The sequence below is a fragment of the Carcharodon carcharias genome, chromosome 3 (genome assembly GCF_017639515.1).
Source record: "Carcharodon carcharias isolate sCarCar2 chromosome 3, sCarCar2.pri, whole genome shotgun sequence".
NCBI classification, from domain to species: Eukaryota; Metazoa; Chordata; class Chondrichthyes; order Lamniformes; family Lamnidae; genus Carcharodon; species Carcharodon carcharias.
The window spans coordinates 232,096,161-232,120,997 of record NC_054469.1 but is presented as its reverse complement, the minus strand read 5'-3'; the positions used below and the strand labels follow the sequence as shown (position 1 = coordinate 232,120,997).

The 24,837-nt window shown below is 44.5% G+C and overlaps 2 protein-coding genes across 2 annotated transcripts; one reads left to right on the top strand and one right to left on the bottom strand.

Annotated features, from left to right (window-relative positions):
• Positions 1-739: 739 nt before the first annotated feature.
• On the bottom strand, positions 740-2,931 carry LOC121276298 (small nuclear ribonucleoprotein G-like). The gene is given in 2 exon segments (XM_041184559.1): positions 740-1,191; positions 1,194-2,931. Coding segments are annotated over 2 exon segments (228 nt in total). The 5' UTR covers positions 1,243-2,931; the 3' UTR covers positions 740-1,012.
• Positions 2,932-12,713: 9,782 nt separating this feature from the next.
• psmg4 (proteasome (prosome, macropain) assembly chaperone 4) lies at positions 12,714-24,058 on the top strand. Its single transcript, XM_041184742.1, has 3 exons — positions 12,714-13,053; positions 22,250-22,325; positions 23,857-24,058. Exons 1-3 carry the CDS (start codon positions 12,871-12,873, stop codon positions 23,976-23,978), a joined length of 381 nt encoding a protein of 126 aa, XP_041040676.1. The 5' UTR covers positions 12,714-12,870; the 3' UTR covers positions 23,979-24,058.
• Positions 24,059-24,837: the final 779 nt, after the last annotated feature.

Sequence of the window (24,837 nt, the reverse complement as noted above, 5' to 3'; positions counted from 1 at the left end):
ATAGTGCTGTAATATCGCCTCGGTTCATCTGCTACTATTACTCACATCTGTGCCTCTGTTACCTCGAGATCTGATTATTCCAATGCATTCCAGTCTGCCACATTATTGAGGTGATCTAAAACTTGGCTGCCCATGTCTTAGCTTGCACCAGGTTTCATTCAACTATAACCTCTGTGTTCACTGACTTAAACGTTGGTTCCTGGTCTGGCAATGCCTTGGTTTTACAGTTCTCATCCTCGTTTTCAAATCCCCTGCATGTCCACCCCCCCTCCCTATCTCTTATACCTCCTCCAGCCAAACAGACCTCTGAGATACCTGTGCTCCTTCAATTCTGGCCTCTTGAGAATTCCCAATTTTAATCGTTCCACCATTGGTGGCTGTACCTTGAGCTGGAATTATGTCCCTAAACCTCTTTGCCTCCCTACCTCTCTTTAAGGTGCTTTTAAAACTTCCCCCCCTTTGACTAAGCTTTTGGCCACTTCCTCATGTATATCTTTATAGGATTTTAGTGTCACTTTTTTTGAAAGCGCTCCTGTGAAGTGGGTTGGGATGTTTTACCACATTATAGGTGCTTTCTCAGTTTTTGCTGCTATAGTGGAGAAGTTTGTCATTCTACGAGTATAAAAATTAGTTTTTTGGAGCCAGAGAGGTTGTTCAGCAGAAATAATGGCTCATTGGCAATTGAAAAGCCAGTTACATCTCATTCAGCAATGCATAACTTTATCAGAGGTTTATCCCGCGGGGTTACCTTGTGAAAATGGAAGTTCACGTCAATTCAGTGATTTCTGTCTCTTCTATTTTTTTCGTGCAAAAATATATTTAATGTCCTTTAGGTCCCACAAGTGCAAATAATAAAGTATTCACAAAAATGGCAGGTGGCACCTCAAACGATTCAACCAATTGCCATATTCTACCAGAAAAACTAAGGACAAAAAAAAATTCTAGGGCTCAAAATGACGTGTGTGCTGTCTCCGCAATGTTCTTTTCCATGTTTTCAGGAATAGAGCAGTCTTCACTGTACTCGCTCTAAGGCTTCCAGCATGATAATGCTGTTCCCTCCGATAACCACAATGCCAATGTTATGTTGCTGGTCTCCAGGTGCCATCTCGACTGATTCACCCATGACAAGATTCATGAAGGGGGTGAAGCCATGCAGAATTCCTTGCACAGGTCTCCCACCATTCAGTTTGACAGTTTCTTGTCCTTAAACTACTTGAGCTCGGGTGGATGGACTTTGTTCATGTTTCTCAGTGGGGTTGCTTTTTATTTCTCTCTGGAACTTTCTCTCTCTGAGCTCCCGCCGCTGAACTAATGGAAGGTGTTTATCAATTAAAAGAGGGAATGTGTGCCTCTTTCTTAAAGGAGTATGATTAATAACCTGCAACAGAAAAAAAACATTTAAAGGAAACTTAACCAATCAAATTTAAATGGCATCCCTGTGGGTGAAGATACACTCCAATCCCTCCCTGTGGATGAAGATACACTCCAATCCCTCCCTGGTTGCAGAGGCCTCTAGCTTACCAGCAGGTACCACATGCTACTCACCAGATATAGCAGTGGAAGAGAGACAGGCAGTCAGGCTGAATGACCCCCTTGGCCTCCTATTGCCTTGACCTGCTGATGATCACCTAAGCCAAGCCCAGGAGCAGACCCACGAGGAGCTGTCCCGATCAGCCTGCTCCCCTCTGCACTGAATGGCCAAAAATCAGGAGGATGGGACTGAACTGCAGCCTGAAATTGAGAAGCAGATAATGGAATAGGGGCTGCAATCTCTCACACCCTAAAGATGAAACACAGACTCCTCCAGGCTGCAGAAATTAAAGGGAGTTTGTGAACTGGCTTAAAAACTTGTTACATGGTGCAGACCGGTGCAGCGCGCTACACACCAAATCCATTCAGTCATTTCTGAATATATTTCCATCTGGGAGGACTTCAGCAGCATACCCTAGCTGTGGAGGAGTGGGGAATCGCTGACAGCAACTTCAGGTTTTCCACATCTAACTGTGCAGCTGCGGCATTACAAGTTGCAAACAGTTTTACAGAATAATGATGGCAAATGCTGACAGTTTCAACATCGTTACAATTGCAAAATCCGGGCCAATTGCAGTGAGGTAGTCAATTCAAAAATAGTGCATTGCATTACAAATCAAACAAAAAAAAATCCTTAACACTTCAAATGGAAATTGTCCAATGTTTTTAACAACATAACTTATGTGCAACCATTTTAAATTCCAAGGAACACATAACTGGCTCGGATGGAACATTATTAGTGGGACAGTTTGTGTTAAAGGAGTATGTAAGATTAGATTCCTTTGGTTCAAGTCCCACCCCAGGGCTTGAGCACAAGGCTGACACTCTAATGAATGCTGAGGGAGTGCTGCACTGCTGAAGGTGCCATCATTCAGATGAAACGTTAAACTGAGGCCTCATCTACTCTCTCAGGCGGACATAAAAGATCCCGTGGCACTATTTTAAAGAAGAACAGTGCGTTTATTCTCCAGTGCCCTGGCTAATCTGTGTCCTTCAACCAACATCACAAAAGTTAGATTTACCACTCATGATGTGTGTGTGGGAACTTGCTGTGTGGAAATTGGCTGTCCCCGATCCTGCACTACAACAGTGACTACACTTCAGGAGTATTTCCACTGGCTATAAAGCGCTTTGAGACATCCGATGGTGGTGAAAAGTGCTTACATCAATGCAGCTAAAGCCTTTCATTTTTATGATTCGTTGGAACCAAACACTATTAGTGCGGCAATGTGTGTTGAAGAGCAGTGTAAGGGTTAATTATTTTTTGTGTGGTGCACAGAAATCCGAAATGCATTGAGTGGGTCATTTTATGCCATTTTTTTTTGGATTTACTTCCAAACCCAGTGAAAGGAGCAGAGGCAGAAACACAGACACAGACACACCCAGACAGACAGAAACACAGACACAGAATCACAGACAGAAACACAGACACCCAGACACAGAATCACAGACAGAAACACAGAATCACAGACAGAAACACAGAATCACAGACACACCCAGACAGAAACACAGACACAGAATCACAGACAGACACACAGACACAGACAGAAACACAGACACAGAATCACAGACAGACACACAGACACAGACAGAAACACAGAATCACAGACAGACACACAGACACAGACAGACACACAGACACAGACAGACACACAGACACAGACAGACACACAGACACACAGACACAGACAGACACACAGACACAGACAGACACACAGACACAGACAGACACACAGACACAGACAGACACACAGAAACACAGACAGACACACAGAAACACAGACAGACACACAGAAACACAGACACAGACACACCCAGACAGACAGACACACAGAATCACAGACAGACACACAGACACAGACAGACACACAGACACAGACAGACACACAGACACAGACAGACACACAGACACAGACAGACACACAGACACAGAATCACAGACAGACACACAGACACACAGACACAGACAGACACACAGACACAGACAGACACACAGAAACACAGACAGACACACAGAAACACAGACACAGACACACCCAGACAGACAGAAACACAGACACAGAATCACAGACAGAAACACAGACACAGAATCACAGACAGACACACAGACACAGACAGACACACAGACACAGACAGACACACAGACACAGACAGACACACAGACACAGACAGACACACAGACACAGACACACCCAGACAGACACACAGACACAGAATCACAGACAGAAACACAGACACAGACAGAAACACAGACACAGACAGAAACACAGACACAGACAGAAACACAGACACAGACAGAAACACAGACACAGACAGAAACACAGACACAGACAGAAACACAGACACAGACAGAAACACAGACAGAAACACAGACAGAATCACAGACAGAATCACAGACAGAATCACAGACAGAATCACAGACAGAATCACAGACAGAATCACAGACAGAATCACAGACAGAATCACAGACAGAAACACAGACAGAAACACAGACAGAAACACAGACAGAAACACAGACAGAAACACAGACAGAAACACAGACAGAAACACAGAATCACAGACAGAAACACAGAATCACAGACAGAAACACAGAATCACAGACAGAAACACAGAATCACAGACAGAAACACAGAATCACAGACAGAAACACAGAATCACAGACAGAAACACAGAATCACAGACAGACACACAGAATCACAGACAGACACACAGACACAGACAGATACACAGACACAGAATCACAGACAGACACACAGACACAGACAGACACACAGAAACACAGACAGACACACAGAAACACAGACAGACACACAGAAACACAGACACAGACACACCCAGACAGACAGAAACACAGACACAGAATCACAGACAGAAACACAGACACAGAATCACAGACACAGACACACCCAGACAGACAGAAACACAGACACAGAATCACAGACAGAAACACAGACACAGAATCACAGACAGACACACAGACACAGACAGACACACAGACACAGACAGACACACAGACACAGACAGACACACAGACACAGACAGACCCAGACAGACACACAGACACAGACAGAAACACAGACACAGACAGAAACACAGACACAGACAGAAACACAGACACAGACAGAAACACAGACACAGACAGAAACACAGACACAGACAGAAACACAGACACAGACAGAAACACAGACACAGACAGAATCACAGACAGAAACACAGACAGAAACACAGACAGAATCACAGACAGAATCACAGACAGAATCACAGACAGAAACACAGACAGAAACACAGACAGAAACACAGACAGAAACACAGACAGAAACACAGAATCACAGACAGAAACACAGAATCACAGACAGAAACACAGAATCACAGACAGAAACACAGAATCACAGACAGAAACACAGACACACCCAGACAGACAGAAACACAGACACAGAATCACAGACAGAAACACAGAATCACAGACAGAAACACAGAATCACAGACAGAAACACAGAATCACAGACAGAAACACAGAATCACAGACAGACACACAGACACAGACAGACACACAGACACAGAATCACAGACAGACACACAGACACAGAATCACAGACAGACACACAGACACAGAATCACAGACAGACACACAGACACAGAATCACAGACAGACACACAGACACAGACAGACACACAGACACAGACAGACACACAGACACAGACAGACACACAGAAACACAGACACAGACACACCCAGACAGACAGACACACAGAAACACAGACACAGACACACCCAGACAGACAGAAACACAGACACAGAATCACAGACAGAAACACAGACACAGAATCACAGACAGACACACAGACACAGACAGACACACAGACACAGACAGACACACAGACACAGACAGACACACAGACACAGACACACCCAGACAGACACACAGACACAGAATCACAGACAGAAACACAGACACAGACAGAAACACAGACACAGACAGAAACACAGACACAGACAGAAACACACAGACAGAAACACAGACACAGACAGAAACACAGACAGAAACACAGACAGAAACACAGACAGAAACACAGACAGAAACACAGACAGAAACACAGACAGAAACACAGACAGAAACACAGACAGAATCACAGACAGAAACACAGACAGAAACACAGAATCACAGACAGAAACACAGAATCACAGACAGAAACACAGAATCACAGACAGAAACACAGAATCACAGACAGAAACACAGACACAGACACACCCAGACAGACAGAAACACAGACACAGAATCACAGACAGAAACACAGAATCACAGACAGAAACACAGAATCACAGACAGAAACACAGACAGAAACACAGACAGAAACACAGACAGAAACACAGACAGAAACACAGACAGAAACACAGACAGAAACACAGACAGAAACACAGACAGAAACACAGACAGAAACACAGACAGAAACACAGACAGAAACACAGACAGAAACACAGACAGAAACACAGACAGAAACACAGACAGAAACACAGAAACAGACAGAAACAGACACAGAATCACAGACAGAAACACAGACACAGACAGAAACACAGACACAGACAGAAACACAGACACAGACAGAAACACAGACACAGACAGAAACACACAGACAGAAACACACAGACAGAAACACACAGACAGAAACACACAGACAGAAACACACAGACAGAAACACACAGACAGAAACACAGACACAGACAGAAACACAGACACAGACAGAAACACAGACACAGACAGAAACACAGACACAGAATCACAGACAGAAACACAGAATCACAGACAGAAACACAGAATCACAGACAGAAACACAGAATCACAGACAGAAACACAGAATCACAGACAGAAACACAGAATCACAGACAGAAACACAGAATCACAGACAGAAACACAGAATCACAGACAGAAACACAGAATCACAGACAGAAACACAGAATCACAGACAGAAACACAGACACAGACAGAAACACAGACACAGACAGAAACACAGACACAGACAGAAACACAGACACAGACACACCCAGACAGACAGAAACACAGACACACCCAGACAGACAGAAACACAGACACAGAATCACAGACAGAAACACAGACACAGAATCACAGACAGAAACACAGACACCCAGACACAGAATCACAGACAGAAACACAGACACCCAGACACAGAATCACAGACAGAAACACAGACACAGACACACCCAGACAGACAGAAACACAGACACAGAATCACAGACAGAAACACAGACACAGACACACCCAGACAGACAGAAACACAGACACAGACAGAAACACAGACACAGACAGAAACACAGACACAGACAGAAACACAGACACAGACACACCCAGACAGACAGAAACACAGACACAGAATCACAGACAGAAACACAGACACAGACAGAAACACAGACACAGACAGAAACACAGACACAGACAGAAACACAGACACAGACAGAAACACAGACACAGACACACCCAGACAGACAGAAACACAGACACAGACACACCCAGACAGACAGAAACACAGACACAGACACACCCAGACAGACAGAAACACAGACACAGAATCACAGACAGAAACACAGACACAGACAGAAACACAGACACAGACAGAAACACAGACACAGACAGAAACACAGACACAGACAGAAACACAGACACAGACAGAAACACAGACACAGACAGAAACACAGACACAGACAGAAACACAGACACAGACAGAAACACAGACACACCCAGACAGACAGAAACACAGACACAGACACACAGACACAGACAGAAACACAGACACAGACACACCCAGACAGACAGAAACAAAGACACAGAATCACAGACAGAAACACAGAATCACAGACACAGACAGAAACACAGACACAGACAGAAACACAGACACAGACAGAAACACAGACACAGACAGAAACACAGACACAGACAGAAACACAGACACAGACAGAAACACAGACACAGACAGAAACACAGACACAGACAGAAACACAGACACAGACAGAAACACAGACACAGACAGAAACACAGACACAGACAGAAACACAGACACAGACAGAAACACAGACACAGACACACCCAGACAGACAGAAACACAGACACAGAATCACAGACAGAAACACAGAATCACAGACAGAAACACAGAATCACAGACAGAAACACAGACACAGACAGAAACACAGACAGAAACACAGACACACCCAGACAGACAGAAACACAGACACAGACACAGACAGAAACACAGAATCACAGACAGAAACACAGACACAGACACAGACAGAAACACAGACACAGACAGAAACACAGACACAGACACACCCAGACAGACAGAAACACAGACACAGACAGAAACACAGACACAGACAGAAACACAGACACAGACAGAAACACAGACACAGACAGAAACACAGACACAGACAAACCCAGACAGACAGAAACACAGACACACCCAGACAGACAGAAACACAGACACACCCAGACAGACAGAAACACAGACACCCAGACACAGAATCACAGACAGAAACACAGACACCCAGACACAGAATCACAGACAGAAACACAGACACCCAGACACAGAATCACAGACAGAAACACAGACACAGACACACCCAGACAGACAGAAACACAGACACAGAATCACAGACAGAAACACAGACACAGACAGAAACACAGACACAGACACACCCAGACAGACAGAAACACAGACACAGAATCACAGACAGAAACACAGACACAGAATCACAGACAGAAACACAGACACAGACAGAAACACAGACACAGACACACCCAGACAGACAGAAACACAGACACAGACACACCCAGACAGACAGAAACACAGACACAGACAGAAACACAGACACAGACAGAAACACAGACACAGACAGAAACACAGACACAGAATCACAGACAGAAACACAGACACCCAGACACAGACAGACACACAGACACAGACAGAAACACAGACACAGACAGAAACACAGACACAGACAGAAACACAGACACAGACAGAAACACAGACACAGACAGAAACACAGACACAGACAGAAACACAGACACAGACAGAAACACAGACACAGACAGAAACACAGACACAGACAGAAACACAGACACAGACACACCCAGACAGACAGAAACACAGACACAGAAACACAGACAGACACACAGACACAGGCAGACACACAGACACAGACACACCCAGACAGACAGAAACACAGAAACACAGACAGAAACACAGACACAGACACACCCAGACACAGAATCACAGACAGAAACACAGACACCCAGACACAGAATCACAGACAGAAACACAGACACAGACACACCCAGACAGACAGAAACACAGAAACACAGAATCACAGACAGAAACACAGACACAGACACACCCAGACAGACAGAAACACAGAAACACAGAATCACAGACAGAAACACAGACACAGACACACCCAGACAGACAGAAACACAGAAACACAGAATCACAGACAGAAACACAGACACAGACAGAAACACAGACACAGACAGAAACACAGACACAGACAGAAACACAGACAGAAACACAGACAGAAACACAGACAGAAACACAGACAGAAACACAGACAGAAACACAGACAGAAACACAGACAGAAACACAGACAGAAACACAGACACACCCAGACACAGACAGAAACAGACAGAAACAGACAGAAACAGACAGAAACACAGACACAGACAGAAACACAGACACAGACAGAAACACAGACACAGACAGAAACACAGACACAGACAGAAACACAGACACAGACACAGAATCACAGACAGAAACACAGAATCACAGACAGAAACACAGAATCACAGACAGAAACACAGAATCACAGACAGAAACACAGAATCACAGACAGAAACACAGAATCACAGACAGAAACACAGAATCACAGACAGAAACACAGACACAGACAGAAACACAGACACAGACAGAAACACAGACACAGACAGAAACACAGACACAGACACACCCAGACAGACAGAAACACAGACACACCCAGACAGACAGAAACACAGACACAGAATCACAGACAGAAACACAGACACAGAATCACAGACAGAAACACAGACACCCAGACACAGAATCACAGACAGAAACACAGACACCCAGACACAGAATCACAGACAGAAACACAGACACAGACACACCCAGACAGACAGAAACACAGACACAGAATCACAGACAGAAACACAGACACAGACACACCCAGACAGACAGAAACACAGACACAGACAGAAACACAGACACAGACACACCCAGACAGACAGAAACACAGACACAGAATCACAGACAGAAACACAGACACAGACAGAAACACAGACACAGACAGAAACACAGACACAGACAGAAACACAGACACAGACAGAAACACAGACACAGACAGAAACACAGACACAGACAGAAACACAGACACAGACAGAAACACAGACACAGACACACCCAGACAGACAGAAACACAGACACAGACACACCCAGACAGACAGAAACACAGACACAGACACACCCAGACAGACAGAAACACAGACACAGACACACCCAGACAGACAGAAACACAGACACAGAATCACAGACAGAAACACAGACACAGACAGAAACACAGACACAGACAGAAACACAGACACAGACAGAAACACAGACACAGACAGAAACACAGACACACCCAGACAGACAGAAACACAGACACAGACAGAAACACAGACACACCCAGACAGACAGAAACACAGACACAGACACACAGACACAGACAGAAACACAGACACAGACACACAGACACAGACAGAAACACAGACACAGACACACCCAGACAGACAGAAACACAGACACAGAATCACAGACAGAAACACAGAATCACAGACAGAAACACAGAATCACAGACAGAAACACAGAATCACAGACACAGACAGAAACACAGACACAGACAGAAACACAGACACAGACAGAAACACAGACACAGACAGAAACACAGACACAGACAGAAACACAGACACAGACAGAAACACAGACACAGACACACCCAGACAGACAGAAACACAGACACAGAATCACAGACAGAAACACAGAATCACAGACAGAAACACAGAATCACAGACAGAAACACAGAATCACAGACAGAAACACAGAATCACAGACAGAAACACAGACACAGACAGAAACACAGACAGAAACACAGACACACCCAGACAGACAGAAACACAGACACAGACAGAAACACAGACACAGACAGAAACACAGACACAGACAGAAACACAGACACAGACAGAAACACAGACACAGACACACCCAGACAGACAGAAACACAGACACACCCAGACAGACAGAAACACAGACACACCCAGACAGACAGAAACACAGACACCCAGACACAGAATCACAGACAGAAACACAGACACCCAGACACAGAATCACAGACAGAAACACAGACACCCAGACACAGAATCACAGACAGAAACACAGACACAGACACACCCAGACAGACAGAAACACAGACACAGAATCACAGACAGAAACACAGAATCACAGACAGAAACACAGACACAGACAGAAACACAGACACAGACAGAAACACAGACACAGACACACCCAGACAGACAGAAACACAGACACAGAATCACAGACAGAAACACAGACACAGAATCACAGACAGAAACACAGACACATACAGAAACACAGACACAGACACACCCAGACAGACAGAAACACAGACACAGACACACCCAGACAGACAGAAACACAGACACAGAATCACAGACAGAAACACAGACACAGACAGAAACACAGATACAGACAGAAACACAGACACAGACAGAAACACAGACACAGACAGAAACACAGACACAGACAGAAACACAGACACAGACACACCCAGACAGAAACACAGACACAGAATCACAGACAGAAACACAGACACCCAGACACAGACAGACACACAGACACAGACAGAAACACAGACACAGACAGAAACACAGACACAGACAGAAACACAGACACAGACAGAAACACAGACACAGACAGAAACACAGACACAGACACACCCAGACACAGAATCACAGACAGAAACACAGACACCCAGACACAGAATCACAGACAGAAACACAGACACAGACACACCCAGACAGACAGAAACACAGAAACACAGAATCACAGACAGAAACACAGACACATACACACCCAGACAGACAGAAACACAGAATCACAGACAGAAACACAGACACAGACACACCCAGACACAGAATCACAGACAGAAACACAGACACCCAGACACAGAATCACAGACAGAAACACAGACACAGGCAGAAACACAGACACAGACAGAAACACAGACACAGACAGAAACACAGACACAGACACACCCAGAACGCGTGAGCCGGTTGATTGAAGCGTGACATCCGCTGCTTGCGGAAAGGTTTCTATCTCATTGTGTTTGTTTGTTTGGTCCCGGACAATCCGGCCGCAATGACCCCGTTTTAAACCCGAAACTGGCGTCGCCCTCTGGCTGCAGCAAACTGACTTCACCCAGCACCCAGCACCCAGCACAGACAGAGACAGACACCCAGCACCCAGCACCCAGCACAGACAGAGACAGACACCCAGCACCCAGCACCCAGCACAGACAGAGACACTCACCCAGCACCCAGCACAGACAGAGACAGACACCCAGCACCCAGCACCCAGCACAGACAGAGACAGACACCCAGCACCCAGCACAGACAGAGACAGACACCCAGCACCCAGCACAGACAGAGACAGACACCCAGCACCCAGCACAGAGACAGACACCCAGCACCCAGCACAGACAGAGACAGACACCCAGCACCCAGCACAGACAGAGACAGACACCCAGCACCCAGCACCCAGCACAGACAGAGACAGACACCCAGCACCCAGCACAGACAGAGACAGAGACAGACACCCAGCACCCAGCACAGACAGAGACAGACACCCAGCACCCAGCACCCAGCACAGACAGAGACAGACACCCAGCACCCAGCACAGACAGAGACAGACACCCAGCACCCAGCACAGACAGAGACAGACACCCAGCACCCAGCACAGACAGAGACAGACACCCAGCACCCAGCACAGACAGAGACAGAGACAGAGAGGATCAGCAAAGGGAGCTGGTGCTGGTGCTGGTGCGGGGAGGAGACCTTTCGCGTTACAGTCGGTTCCCGTTCCCGGAGCCGGTGATTGACAGGCGGAGCCCGGAGCCGGTGATTGACAGGCGGAGCCCGGAGCCGGTGATTGACAGGCGGAGCCGGTCCCGGTCCCCGGGGGGTGGTCTCTCTGCAAAGGCCGAGCAGGATGGCGCAGGGCGAGGCGGTGGTAGCGGCTCCTCTCCAGACCCTGTCCGTCCACAACTTCAGCGAGAAGCTGTCGGAACAGACGGTGCATTTCCACCTCCTGAGCATGAAGGACAGTTTCTTCCTGTGGGTCGGCAGCGCCCCGAATCTCTCCAACCTCGCCGTGGCCATGTGTACCAAATTTGTAAGTACCTCACTTCCTGAGTGCCTCCCCCGCCCTCTGCAAAAAGACAAACAAAAATGAATGCTGAAACTGGATTTATTCCTGAGGATTAATCTGCAAACAACCACGGGCATTGCAGAGGCTGTTGTGGGTTCTGGGACTCCCCCGAGTGGTCAGCATTAAAACCCTCAGTAATTGTGTCCAGCTGGGGGCTGGAGAGACAGACAGAGAGACAGAGACAGAGAGCAGTTCACTTAAAGAAACATGTCCCCTGCAAGAGTCTGATTGGACCAAAAGCTACAATGGCCAACAAACCATGTCAGCGAGGTCCCAGCCCCTCCCCTTGCATCAACTACTTGGCATTCAGATAGCACATTGAACTAGTGAGGCAAAACCAGCAGGGCCACCAAACCAAACCAAGGGTTTGGCATCTCGCCACCTTAGCGCCCACCGTGGAAAAGAGGTTTTAAGGAGCGTCTTAAAGGAGGAGAAGAGGGAGGTGGAGAGAGATTTGGGGGTGGGGGGGGGAGGGATCTCTAGAGCTTAGGGCCTCAGCAGCTGTGTTGGGATGCTTGCCAATGATGGGGTGATGAAACCCGGGGAAAGTGCAAGAGCTCAGAGTGGGAGTCATGGAAGGTTTGTAGGGCTAGGGGCTGGAGGAAGTTAGAGAGAAGGGAGGAGGAGCAGTGAGTCCTGCAGAGGTTTGAAAACAAGGATGAATGTTTTAAAATTCATCAGAGGAAATTCTTAAAATTAAACTACTCAGCACAGGCTTCTCCCTTAGCAGTTTGAAAATGACTTATTCATAGGACGGTAGCTAAGCAACCCTTTCATCCAAGGATTCGGATAGCACAATAAACTGTGAGTAAAGCTCATATGATTTGCAGCTGTCTGAATGCCTCAAGGATAAACTTGGAACAATTATATTTTATAATGTACACTGTGCAGTTAATGGATTCTGCTGCTTCTTTGTGGAGGTGGCTGATGGTGTCAAACAAGATGTGTTATGGAGTTATCGTTGCTGAGGAATCAACTATTGTGCTGTAATTTATGACCATTTTATTGAGTGGATTTGGTAGATGATTACAAGGAAATAACTGAAGGTTACCAGATAGGGGTGAGAGTGAATTTTAAGTGCAAGAGTGATTCAGTTGCAAAAATTAGGCAGACATTGTAAAAAATGTGAAATTTGACATTAAATTGTCTGATCTGTTTCTTTAGTGTAATTATCACTGTATTGGTCTTACATAAAACAGAGCTCTGGGCTTTCTTTGGAGAGACTGAACTACTTACCACATTGGGTTGTAAGGTACAAAGTGAGAGGACAACAGGACAATACCCTTTATGATAGAGGGGGAAGGGAAGAAAATTAATCTGAGGCATTTTAATTTTTATTGTTCGAGTCACCTGACTGTAAAAGCTGTTGAAAGTTTCTTTCCATTCTGCTCATTGGCATTTGTGATGCTCGTTCATCACTAAATTTCAGTTTTGATCCACGTGGTAATGGTTTCCTATTGGGGGAGACATTAACTGAGATTCCTTTTTGTCAAGCGGCACTGAATCTCACCAAACATTCATCTGTCCAAAATCCTGATGGTCTTATGGGTTGATTGAAGATACTGTCATAATGTAGTCGGCAGTCTTCCCTTATGGTACTGATTCTTGGAGCATGTAGGCCTCCAGTTTAATCCTTAGACTGTACTGTGTTAACTCTTTCTAGCTAGGTAATGGTAAGGATACTGTAGTTGGTTCAGAAGTCATTTGATCTGCCTGGTTGGCTGAGAGAGAGAGAGGGGTAATGTGAAAGGTAATGTAAATTTTCTCTTGTGATTTGCGTGTTGGCAAGTTTGTGCTGAAGACATACAGGAATGATTGAGTCAGCACACTTCAGTGTAGTGAATGAGGCAAACCTCCGTTGGGTTAGATCACATCAAATTCAAAACAATTTGAAAAATGTGAATAGGCTGTTTTTTGTGCTGCCTCAAGGCTTAATTTCCTTGAGGAACATTAATCCGCTAATAGTTGCAGTGGGTTTGAGCTAGGATCAAGGACAGGGAGCTGCACTGAGCTGTGTGTTTGCAGCCTGCGTGAATGATAAAACTCTTCTGTTATTTTCAACACTTCTCTCAAAGAACCAAAACATCTCGCTGCGTTGCCCCCAAGATTCTTCAGTATTGTAGTCGGTACAAATGTATGAAGAATAAGAGAAGGACACCCTCAAAGCCTCCTTGAAAAATTGCAACCACCAACACATGGGAACCCCCGGCCCAGGACCGCTCGAAGTGGGGCAGGGAATCAGCGAAGGAGCTGAACACATCGAGTCTTATCGCCGAGGACTAGCTGAAGCGAAATGTTGACAGTGAAAGGAGCGCAGGGCAACCTGGACCCCCCCCCCCCCCACCCCCCGTTTCCCCCTATCACCTTCGGCCCCACCGGTGATGTAGACTGTAGGTTGTGCACTGGACCCTTCAGTCACCTGAGAACTCATTTTTAGTGTGGAAACAAGTCATCCTTGACCCTGAGGGACAGCCTGAGAGATGAAGAATAAACATGGTTTTGAATGGAGTTAATGCCTTCATAAAATGTTCGAGTGCAGAAATGGCCCACTCAGCCCCTTCTCTCGACATGAGTCACTTCATCTATTCCCACTCTGCCCTATCCTTTAATCATTATCCTTTCACAAGTCTAATTACCTCATTAAAAATTTATGGGCACTGCTTTGTTTGTCTGAGAATTCCACATTTTAACTACCCTCAGTACAAATTTTTAACCCTTTAAATCTTTCTTCTGATTGTCTTTGATTTGCACCCTTGTGTTATCATGACATCAGCCAGTGGAAGTGAGAGATCTATCATTAGTTTACCTCTCATAAACCTTTATAGTCTTGTGGCCACTATTGGATCACCCAATAACTGTCAGATGAGTGAGAAAAGTTCTTTATCTTTCCAAATCTATTATATCTGCAACCTTTCACTTCTGGTAACATGTTGGTGAATCTTTTCTGCACCTTCTCCATTGCTTTTGTCCCTTTTAATTTTACTTTCATGAGATGGGGGAATCACTGACAAGGCCAGCATTTGTTGTCCGTCCCTAATTGCCCTTAAACTGAGTTGCTTTCCAGGCCATTTCAGAGGGCAGTTAGGAGTCAGTGACATTGCAGTGGGTCTGGCACCACAGGTAGGCCAGATCAGGTGAGGGTAGCAGATTTCTTTCCCAGAAGAACATTTGTGAACCTAATGGGTTTTTACGGCAATCGATGATAGTTCCATGGTCACCGTTGCTGAGTCTAGCTTTCAATTCCAAATTTATTAATTGAATTCAAATTCTACCAGCTGCCATGGTGAGATTTGAAGCCATATCTCCAGAGCATTAAAATAAAAGCAAAATACTGCAGATGCTGGAATTCTGAAATTAAAACAGAAAATGCTGGGAAAACTCAGTGGGTCTGGCAATATCTGTGGAGAGAGAAACAGAGTTAATGTTTCAAATCCTGAACTGGAGAGAGGTAAAAATTTCATAGAATGTTTTCAGGATAGTTTCTTAGAAAAGCTTGTTCCGGCACCAATTGGAGAGCAGGCTATCCTAGATCTGGAATTGTGCAACAAGATAGGATTAATTGATAAACTCATAGTGAAGGCACCCCTAGGGAACAGCGATCATAATATGATAGAATTTTACATTCCGTTTGAGGAAGAGAAGAGTGGGGTTTAAGTATTTTAAACTTAACTAAGGACAATTATGAAGGCATGAAAGCAGAGCTAGCCAAAGTGAACTGGCAAATGAGGTTAAGGAATAGGTCAATAGAGATGCAGTGGCAAACATTTTAAGGGAATATTTCAGAATACGCAATAGATACGTTCCAACCAGAAAGGAAAATTGCAAGGGGAGGACCCACCAACCATTGTTAACTAAAAAAGTTAAAGACAGTATCAAACTTAAAGAAAAAGCATATAATTACGCATAGATGGATGGCAGGTCAGAAGTTTGGACAGAATATAAAAAAACAGCAAAGAATGACTAAAGGATTAAAGGAGGACAAAATTAGAGTATGGGAAAAAGCCAGCCAGAAATATAAAGGCAGATAGTAAGAGCTTCTAAAGATATTTAAAAAAGAAAAGAGTTAACTGGGTCAGTGTTGGTCCCATAGAAAGTGAGTCTGGGGAATTAATAATGGACAATAAGGAGATGGCAGATGAATTGAACAGGTATTTTCCATTGGTCTTCATTATAAAGGATACAAGAAACATCCCAGAAATAGCTGTGAATCAGAAAATGGAAGGGAGGGAGGAACTCAAGAAAATTACAGTCACCAGGGAGCTGGCACTGAGCAAACTGTTGGACGTGCGGGCTGACAAATCCCCCGGTCCTGATGGACTTCATCCTAGGGTGTTAAAAGAAGTGGCTAGTGAGATAGTTGATGCTTTGGTTTTAATCAGCCTATCATCTGTCATAGGGAAAATACTAGAAGCTACTATTAAATATGTTGTAGCAGGGCAGTTAAATAAATTCAAGGTAATCAGGCAGAATCGACATGAGAGGGAAATCATGTTTAACCAATTTATTGGAGTTCTTTGAATAAGTAACATGTGCTGTGGATGAAGGGGAACCAGTTGATATACTGTACTTAGATTTCCAGAAGACATTTGATAAGGTGCCACATGAAAGGTTATTGTGGAAAATAAACACTCATGGTGTGGGGGTACCATATTGGCATGGTTAGAAGGTTGGATAGCTAACAGGAAACAGAGAGTAGGCTTAAATGGGTCATTTTCTGGTTGGAAAGATGTAACAAGTGGCATGCAACAGGGATCAGTGCTGAGGTGTCAACTTTTTACAACTTATATAAGTGACTTGGATGAAGGGACCGAAGGCATGGTTGTTAAATTTGCTGATGACACAAAGATGGGTAGAAAAGTAAGTCATGAAGAGGACATAAGAAAGCTACAAAGGGATAGAGGTAGGTTAAGTGAGTGGGAAAAGACCTGGCAAATGGAGTAAAATTTGGGAAGGTGTGAAATTGTCCATTTTGGCAGGAAGAGTAAAAAAGAAGCATATTATCTAAAAGTTGAGAGATTGCAGAGCTCTGAGGTGCAGAGGGATCTGGATGTCCCAGTGCATGAATCGTAAAAGGGTAGTGTGCAGGTACAGCAAGTAATGAGGAAAGCTAATATCATTTATTATGAGGGGAATTGAATACAAAAGTAGGGAGGTTACGCTTCAGTTATACACTAGTGAGACCACATTTGGAATGCTGTGTATAGTATTAGTGTTCTTATTTAAGAAAGGGTGTAAATGCATTGGAAGCAGTTCAGAGAAGGTTTACTAGACTAATAGCTGGAATGGGCAGGATTTCTTATAAGGAAAAGTTGGACAAGGTTTCTGCTGGAGTTTGGAAGAGTAAGAGGCGACTTGATTGAAACATATAAGATCCTGAGGGGTCTTGACAGGGTGGATGTGGAGAGAATGTTTCCTCTTGTGGGTGAATCTAGAACTGGAGGTCACCGTTTAAAAATAAGGGGCTGCCCATTTAAGACAGAGATGAGGGGAATTTTTTTTCTGAGGGTCATGAGCCTTTGGAACTCTCTTCCTCAAAAGGTGGTAGAGCAAAGTCTTTGAATATTTTTAAGGTAAAGGTAGGTAGATTTTTGATAAGCAAGGGGGGTGAAAGGTTATCGGGACAGGTGGGAATGTGGAATTGAGGTTAAAATTTCAGCCATGATCTTACCGAATGGTGGATTAGGCTCAGGGGGCTGAGTGGTCTACTCCTCCTAATTCGTATGTTTGTACCTCTCTCCAGTTCTGGTGGAGGTGTATTGGACTTGAAACGTTAACTCTGTTTCTCTCTCCACAGATGCTGCCAGACCTGCTGAGTGTTTCCAGCATTTTCTATTTTGCCCCAGAGCATCAGCCTGGGCCTCTGGATTACTAGTCCAGTGACAGTACCACTACACCACTCTCTCCTTTTGTAATGGGGTTTGCTAAATGGTACAGAGTTTTCTCAACTGCACTCTTAGCTGAAGCATCGTACAAGTTCAAATTGCCTTGAGTTTGCATTCTAACCTCTGGCTACAAAACGAAGGATTTCATTTCCTTTTCTTTATTACGGCCTTATCAACTTGCACCGCTACCTTTAATGATCTGTGTACCTCCATTTGAAGATCTCACTGCCACTCAGCTCCATTTAAAACCTTGCCATTTAAGGTGGAGTTCCTATCCTTCCTCTTCCAAATATATTTCTGGGAACGCCAGAGCAAGGGAGTGCCACCTTAAAATTGCAGCTAGGAAGCCAGGGTGCAGGGCGGGTAGATATCGAGCAGCACTTCTTCATGCAGGGTCATCTGAAACTGCCTCCCTAAAAAGAAGACTATTCAGGCTGGCTCAGTTGAAAATTTCAAAACTTGTATGGGTAGATTTTTGCGAGGAGCGTGTACTAAGGGATGCAGAACCAAGTCGGGGACTGCCTCTTATGCATCATGTAACTTATCCAGCATCCAACATTGGATGAGGAGAAATTTCCTCTTAAGTATCGGGAAGACTGAAGCCTTTGTCCTCAATCTCTTTTCTCCAGCAATCATGTTCACTCCAGACAATTGACAATCTTGGCAGGCCTATGTAATCCTGAGTGGAGTTTTCAGCTCTATATCCTCTTCATCACCAAGACCACCTATTTCCATTTCTGTAACATCACCCGTCTCTGCTGCTGCCTCAACCCATCCTGCTGAAAACTCTAGAACCAACTATTCCAATGCTTTCCTGACCGGCATCCTACCCTCCATAACCCTGAGCCCACCCAAAACTCTGCTGTCCAAATCCTGCCTCTCACCAAGTCCTTTGCTCGCTGACCTATGTTCGGATTTAAATAGCGTTGGCAATGTCTCCATTTTAAAGTTCTCATACTTGTTTTCAAACTCCTCCAGGCCTTTTCCCATCTCTCCATCTGTAACCTACTCCAGCCCTACGACCTTCTGAGATATCTGATCTGTAATTCTGGCCTCTTGCACGTCCTGATTTTGTTTGCTACACCATTGTTGGCTGTACCTTCAGCTGCCACAACCCTTAAGCTCGCCACTTCTTGACCTCTCTCACCTCCTTTAGGATGCTCCTTAAAACTGACCTCTCCTTTTGGTCACCTATCTTAATATCTCCTTATGAGTCTTGGTTTTGAATTCTGTTCGATCTCTCTTGTGAGGAGTCTTGGGAGGGTTTTTTTTACATAAGCATTGAAATCAGTTTAGTTGGGCTGTAATTTTTGCATGCTCAAAAAATATGAGCGAGTAATTTTAAAAGCACTTTTATTCTTGCTGATTTTAAATGACTACTGGCACTAGAAGGTCCACAGTGCAGGCTGTTGGAGCACTCAGTGACAAACCGCAAGTCCAGGATCTCCACACTAGTCTGCTCATGCCCAACATCCTGAAGTTCCGAAGGGTCATACAGACTTGAAATGTTAATTCTATTTCTCTCTCTCTCTCCACAGATGCTGCCAGACCTGCTGAGTTTTTCCAGCATTTTTTGTTTTTATTTCAAACTTCCAGCATCTGCGGTATTTTGCTTTTATCCTGACGTTGTGGTCGTTTTCAGTGGTGTATTGACAGTTCGCCATTAGCCCCACCCAGTCCTGCAAAATCTGGGCGATTATGAAAAGAACAGGATGTAGTGTGGAAGTTGTTATGATTTGGAACAAGTTGGACCCCAGTTTCTGTCACGCGTTATTTGCTGTCAGTATTGTTCAATAGTACACAAACATATTGCAAAATATGCCATCCAGACAGCTCTCCTTCTCATACATGTGCGTGCACACTCCATATAAATGAATCTGTTCCTGTATTCCAAAAAGAATTCTGTATAAAATAGTCACTGCTAACCTATGTGGTTATGGTGGGAGTCATTGGCCAATATTTGCTGTGTTCAAGGTCATATTCTGGTTGGGAGGATTAGAGATGAGGGCCTGAGTACTTGTTTGTATTTGAAAAAAACGATGAGAGCCTGTCAAGCGTTAGCAGTTTTAAAGCCCAACTGAGTGATCTGCTTACCTGACATGCCCACTTTAACAGGAACCACTGCATAGTTTTCAGGATTGGGAATTTTGACCGATGTTTTCTCTTTCCTATATTCAGGGATAACAAATTCAGCACATGCCTCCATTGCAAAGTTAGCCGGGATCAGTTTCCAGAATATGTGTGTGCGTGTGTGTGTGTGTGTGTGTGTGTGTGTGTGTGTGCACGCATGTGTGTGTTGCTGCTCAGGTAAGACATTCTCATTCCAGTCACCATGACTACATTTTCTGTTGGCATTTTCTTGAAAAAATAGGAATTCTCTGTAGCCTGATTCTACAATATCCCGTACACTTTTCAACAGTAAATTCTTCATTGTCCAGTGGGCTGACCATGGGGAGTTTCCAATGTGTTTAACCTTCAGGCGACCAGTCCCATTACTGTACAGATTGCTGGCTCAGTGCTGCATCCTGTTAGGGCTGGTTCTTTGTGCTGCAGTCAGTTCCAGCTAATCCTGATGCGCTGTATCTGCAGTTTTGTGTAATTGGTTGTTGGCTTGCAATGCCATGCCTCTGAATGTAATGGTTTTGACGGAAGCGGAAAATCAAATATTAAGTCAAATATTAGTGAAAGCCAGAATAAAGTATCGGCGCATTTGGGGGATTGAAGCAAAGTGACAATGTTTATACACTAGTAATCCAGAGACTCTGGAGACAATGAGTTCAAACCCCAACATGGCAGCTGGGGGAATTTAAATACAATTAATAAATCTAGAATAAAGTGCTAGCCTCGTTAATATTGATAATGAAACTACCAGATTGTCTATCAGGTTCAATAATGTTCTTCCGGGGAGAAACCTGCCATCCTGGTCTGGCTGACAGGCGACTGCAGACAACACTGTGGTTGCCTCTTAACTGCACCCCCCCTCCAAATGGCCTTGCAAGCCACTTAATTCAGGTTGAAAGCACTGTGGTTGTACCTACACCACGTGGACTGCAATGATTCAAGAAGGCAGCCCACCACCACCTTCTCAAGGACACTTAGAGATGGGCAATAAACGCTGGCCCAGCCAGCAACACCCAATCCAAGAACAAATATTAAGAATGTGGCTATTTTAAGCATTTGAAATTTTAAGATGCAATAGCTATATATTTGATGTAATAGGACATTATGATGGAGTACAGCAATATTTGAGATTAATATAACTTGCTACTGATTCACAGGACCCTATGCCAGTGTCTACACTAGTTCTTGGAGATGCCTCTGATACCACACCCAACTCTGTAGCACAAAGACTAGGTAAGATTGTTTTTTAATTGAAAAAAATACAGCTTGTTTTATTTTTTTTAACTTGTTCCCTTCATGAGATCATCATTCCAGTTCTGGCGCAACCACTCCACTACTCTCTCCCCCCAAAAAAAATCCCTCGGCAGAATGACTGGATGTCAGATATAGGTTTTGTTGCCAAGTTAAAAAGAACCTTCATGTCTACTGGGTTGGGACAGAAAACATGTTACATTAGTGCCTTTACAAATCCCCAGGCGCGGATGGCATTAAAGTTTGACACTTGAAAGATAATCACTTTATGCCTTTAGCTCCCAGCCTGTTACCTCTCTTAGTGCTTTCTTGTCCCTCTTTGGTTTGGCAACACCTTCAAGATCATCCCTCCTCAGAATGTTTTCTGCTTCCTGTTAAGCTTCAGTTACACTCTCTTGTTTACACTTGGTCTTCCTGAAATTCCACAATGTTGCAACTAGAGTTTATGGGATTATCTCCTATTCTAGCTCAAAACCGTGTGACAACTCATCTCCCTCAGTGTTTGTTCCGCCTCCCCTTTGAGCTTTTAAAACCAAGTTTGAACTCACTATAAGCCTGGGCTCTTCACCTAGATTCCTCCATTAAAAAGTACAAGTTTATTCTCTGTCTTTCTCACCCATTCTCATTACACCGCAAAACAAATTAAAGAGTAATCCCGCGGTGATTGAGAGAGAGAGAGAGAGAGATAAGACCATTCTTTGGGTTGGGAAAATTAGAGGGTCAATTTACCCGTCAATTTACCCGTCTCTCTGCTCATTTTTTTAATGCGGCAAATTGTTGGAACTAGGGCTGCGATGTGAAGAGGGATAATGACAGCAACCCATCAGTACTGTGGCATTTTAATCCTTTCATTTCATATTAGCTTTCTTTAATTGTTAAAAAACCTTATAGCTGATATAATCAATTTCCCGTATTCTTACCCCTGACGTTACAATGGGTGATTAACACCGAAAAGGATGTGAAGAGGCTAATGTGTCATCTGTTTGAATAGGATGATTTTCTGATGTGTGCTCATCCCAAATCAATGTGAGAATTCCCACCCACTTAACTGGCCCTCTGTAGTGTAGTCGTAGATTGAAAAAGCCATACAAGATAGATACTCCCTTCACGAGCAACAGTATGTGTTGCATTGAGAAGAATAGGTTTCACTAGTGACGATGACCAAATTGAAGAGCAGTATCACAGGGTTTGTGGCACAATGAAGGTGACGGAGATGCAAATTAAGCAGTAAATCTGCATATTTAAAGTATGCAGCTTTTGCACACAAGTAATATCGTGAAAAGAAGGGAAAGTACTTTTGGTTACATTAGCGATAAGTAGGCAGGGTGTTTATCTACCCCTCATTTTTAAATGTGTGGACTGCAATGCATTGTGCATCAAGATTGCTTCCGGAAGCAAGTGTCCCAGTTACATGTAAGTGCCAAATGTCGAGCAATTGAAGTGTACTGAGAATCTGTGTTCCACAATAGGTTTTAACTTTACTTTCATTCATCCCTTTAAATCTCCCCTCCAGCGAAGAAGACAGGAAAACAGGTTTTCATCAGTTACAACCTGCCGAGCAGCAACACCGGCTTATCCCTGCAGGTGGAAAACCGCATCAAACAAGAAATGGTCACGCATCCAGACAAGTTTTAATTGTAGTTTTCTATTTTTTAACACTTTTTTAAAAAAAAAAGATATTATGTTGGCTTGTTTAATAAAATGTTATAAAAGTTGCTGCCTTTTCCTTGTTGAGCATTAATAAATTGTGGGGGAGGGGAGGGGAGGGGGGGAGTTAAGTACTGTAGTGAGGGTTGGTGTGTGGGGGTTTGGTCTCAGTGATGGGCAAAACGTTTTGTCTTCAATGTTTACATTTCCTATGGAGTGTGTGAGAGCTGTTTGTCACTGAGGTAGCGTCGAACTGTCCAGCTGTTTGTCACTGAGGTAGCGTCGAACTGTCCAGCTATTTGTCACTGAGGTAGAGTCGGACTGTCCAGCTGTTTGTCACTGAGGTAGCGTCGAACTGTCCAGCTATTTGTCACTGAGGTAGAGTCGGACTGTCCAGCTGTTTGTCACTGAGGTAGCGTCGAACTGTCCAGCTGTTTGTCACTGAGGTAGCGTCGAACTGTCCAGCTGTTTGTCACTGAGGTAGCGTCGAACTGTCCAGCTGTTTGTCACTGAGGTAGCGTCGAACTGTCCAGCTATTTGTCACTGAGGTAGAGTCGGACTGTCCACACCAGTGTTTGTCCCTGAGGTAGCGTCGGACTGTCCAGCTGTTTGTCACTGAGGTAGCGTCGGACTGTCCAGCTGTTTGTCACTGAGGTAGAGTCGGACAGTCCACACCAGCTGTTTGTCACTGAGGTAGCGTCGAACTGTCCAGCTATTTGTCACTGAGGTAGAGTCGGACTGTCCAGCTGTTTGTCACTGAGGTAGCGTCGAACTGTCCAGCTGTTTGTCCCTGAGGTAGAGTTGGACTGTCCACGCCAGCTGTCTGTCACTGAGGTAGAGTCGGACT

Coding starts and splice junctions, on each gene's coding strand:
- psmg4 (XM_041184742.1), top strand. CDS start 12,871: ATGGCGCAGGGCGAGGCGGTGGTAGCGGCTCCTCTCCAGACCCTGTCC. Junction 13,054..22,249: donor TGGCCATGTGTACCAAATTT/GTAAGTACCTCA, acceptor ACTGATTCACAG/GACCCTATGCCAGTGTCTAC. Junction 22,326..23,856: donor CTCTGTAGCACAAAGACTAG/GTAAGATTGTTT, acceptor TCTCCCCTCCAG/CGAAGAAGACAGGAAAACAG.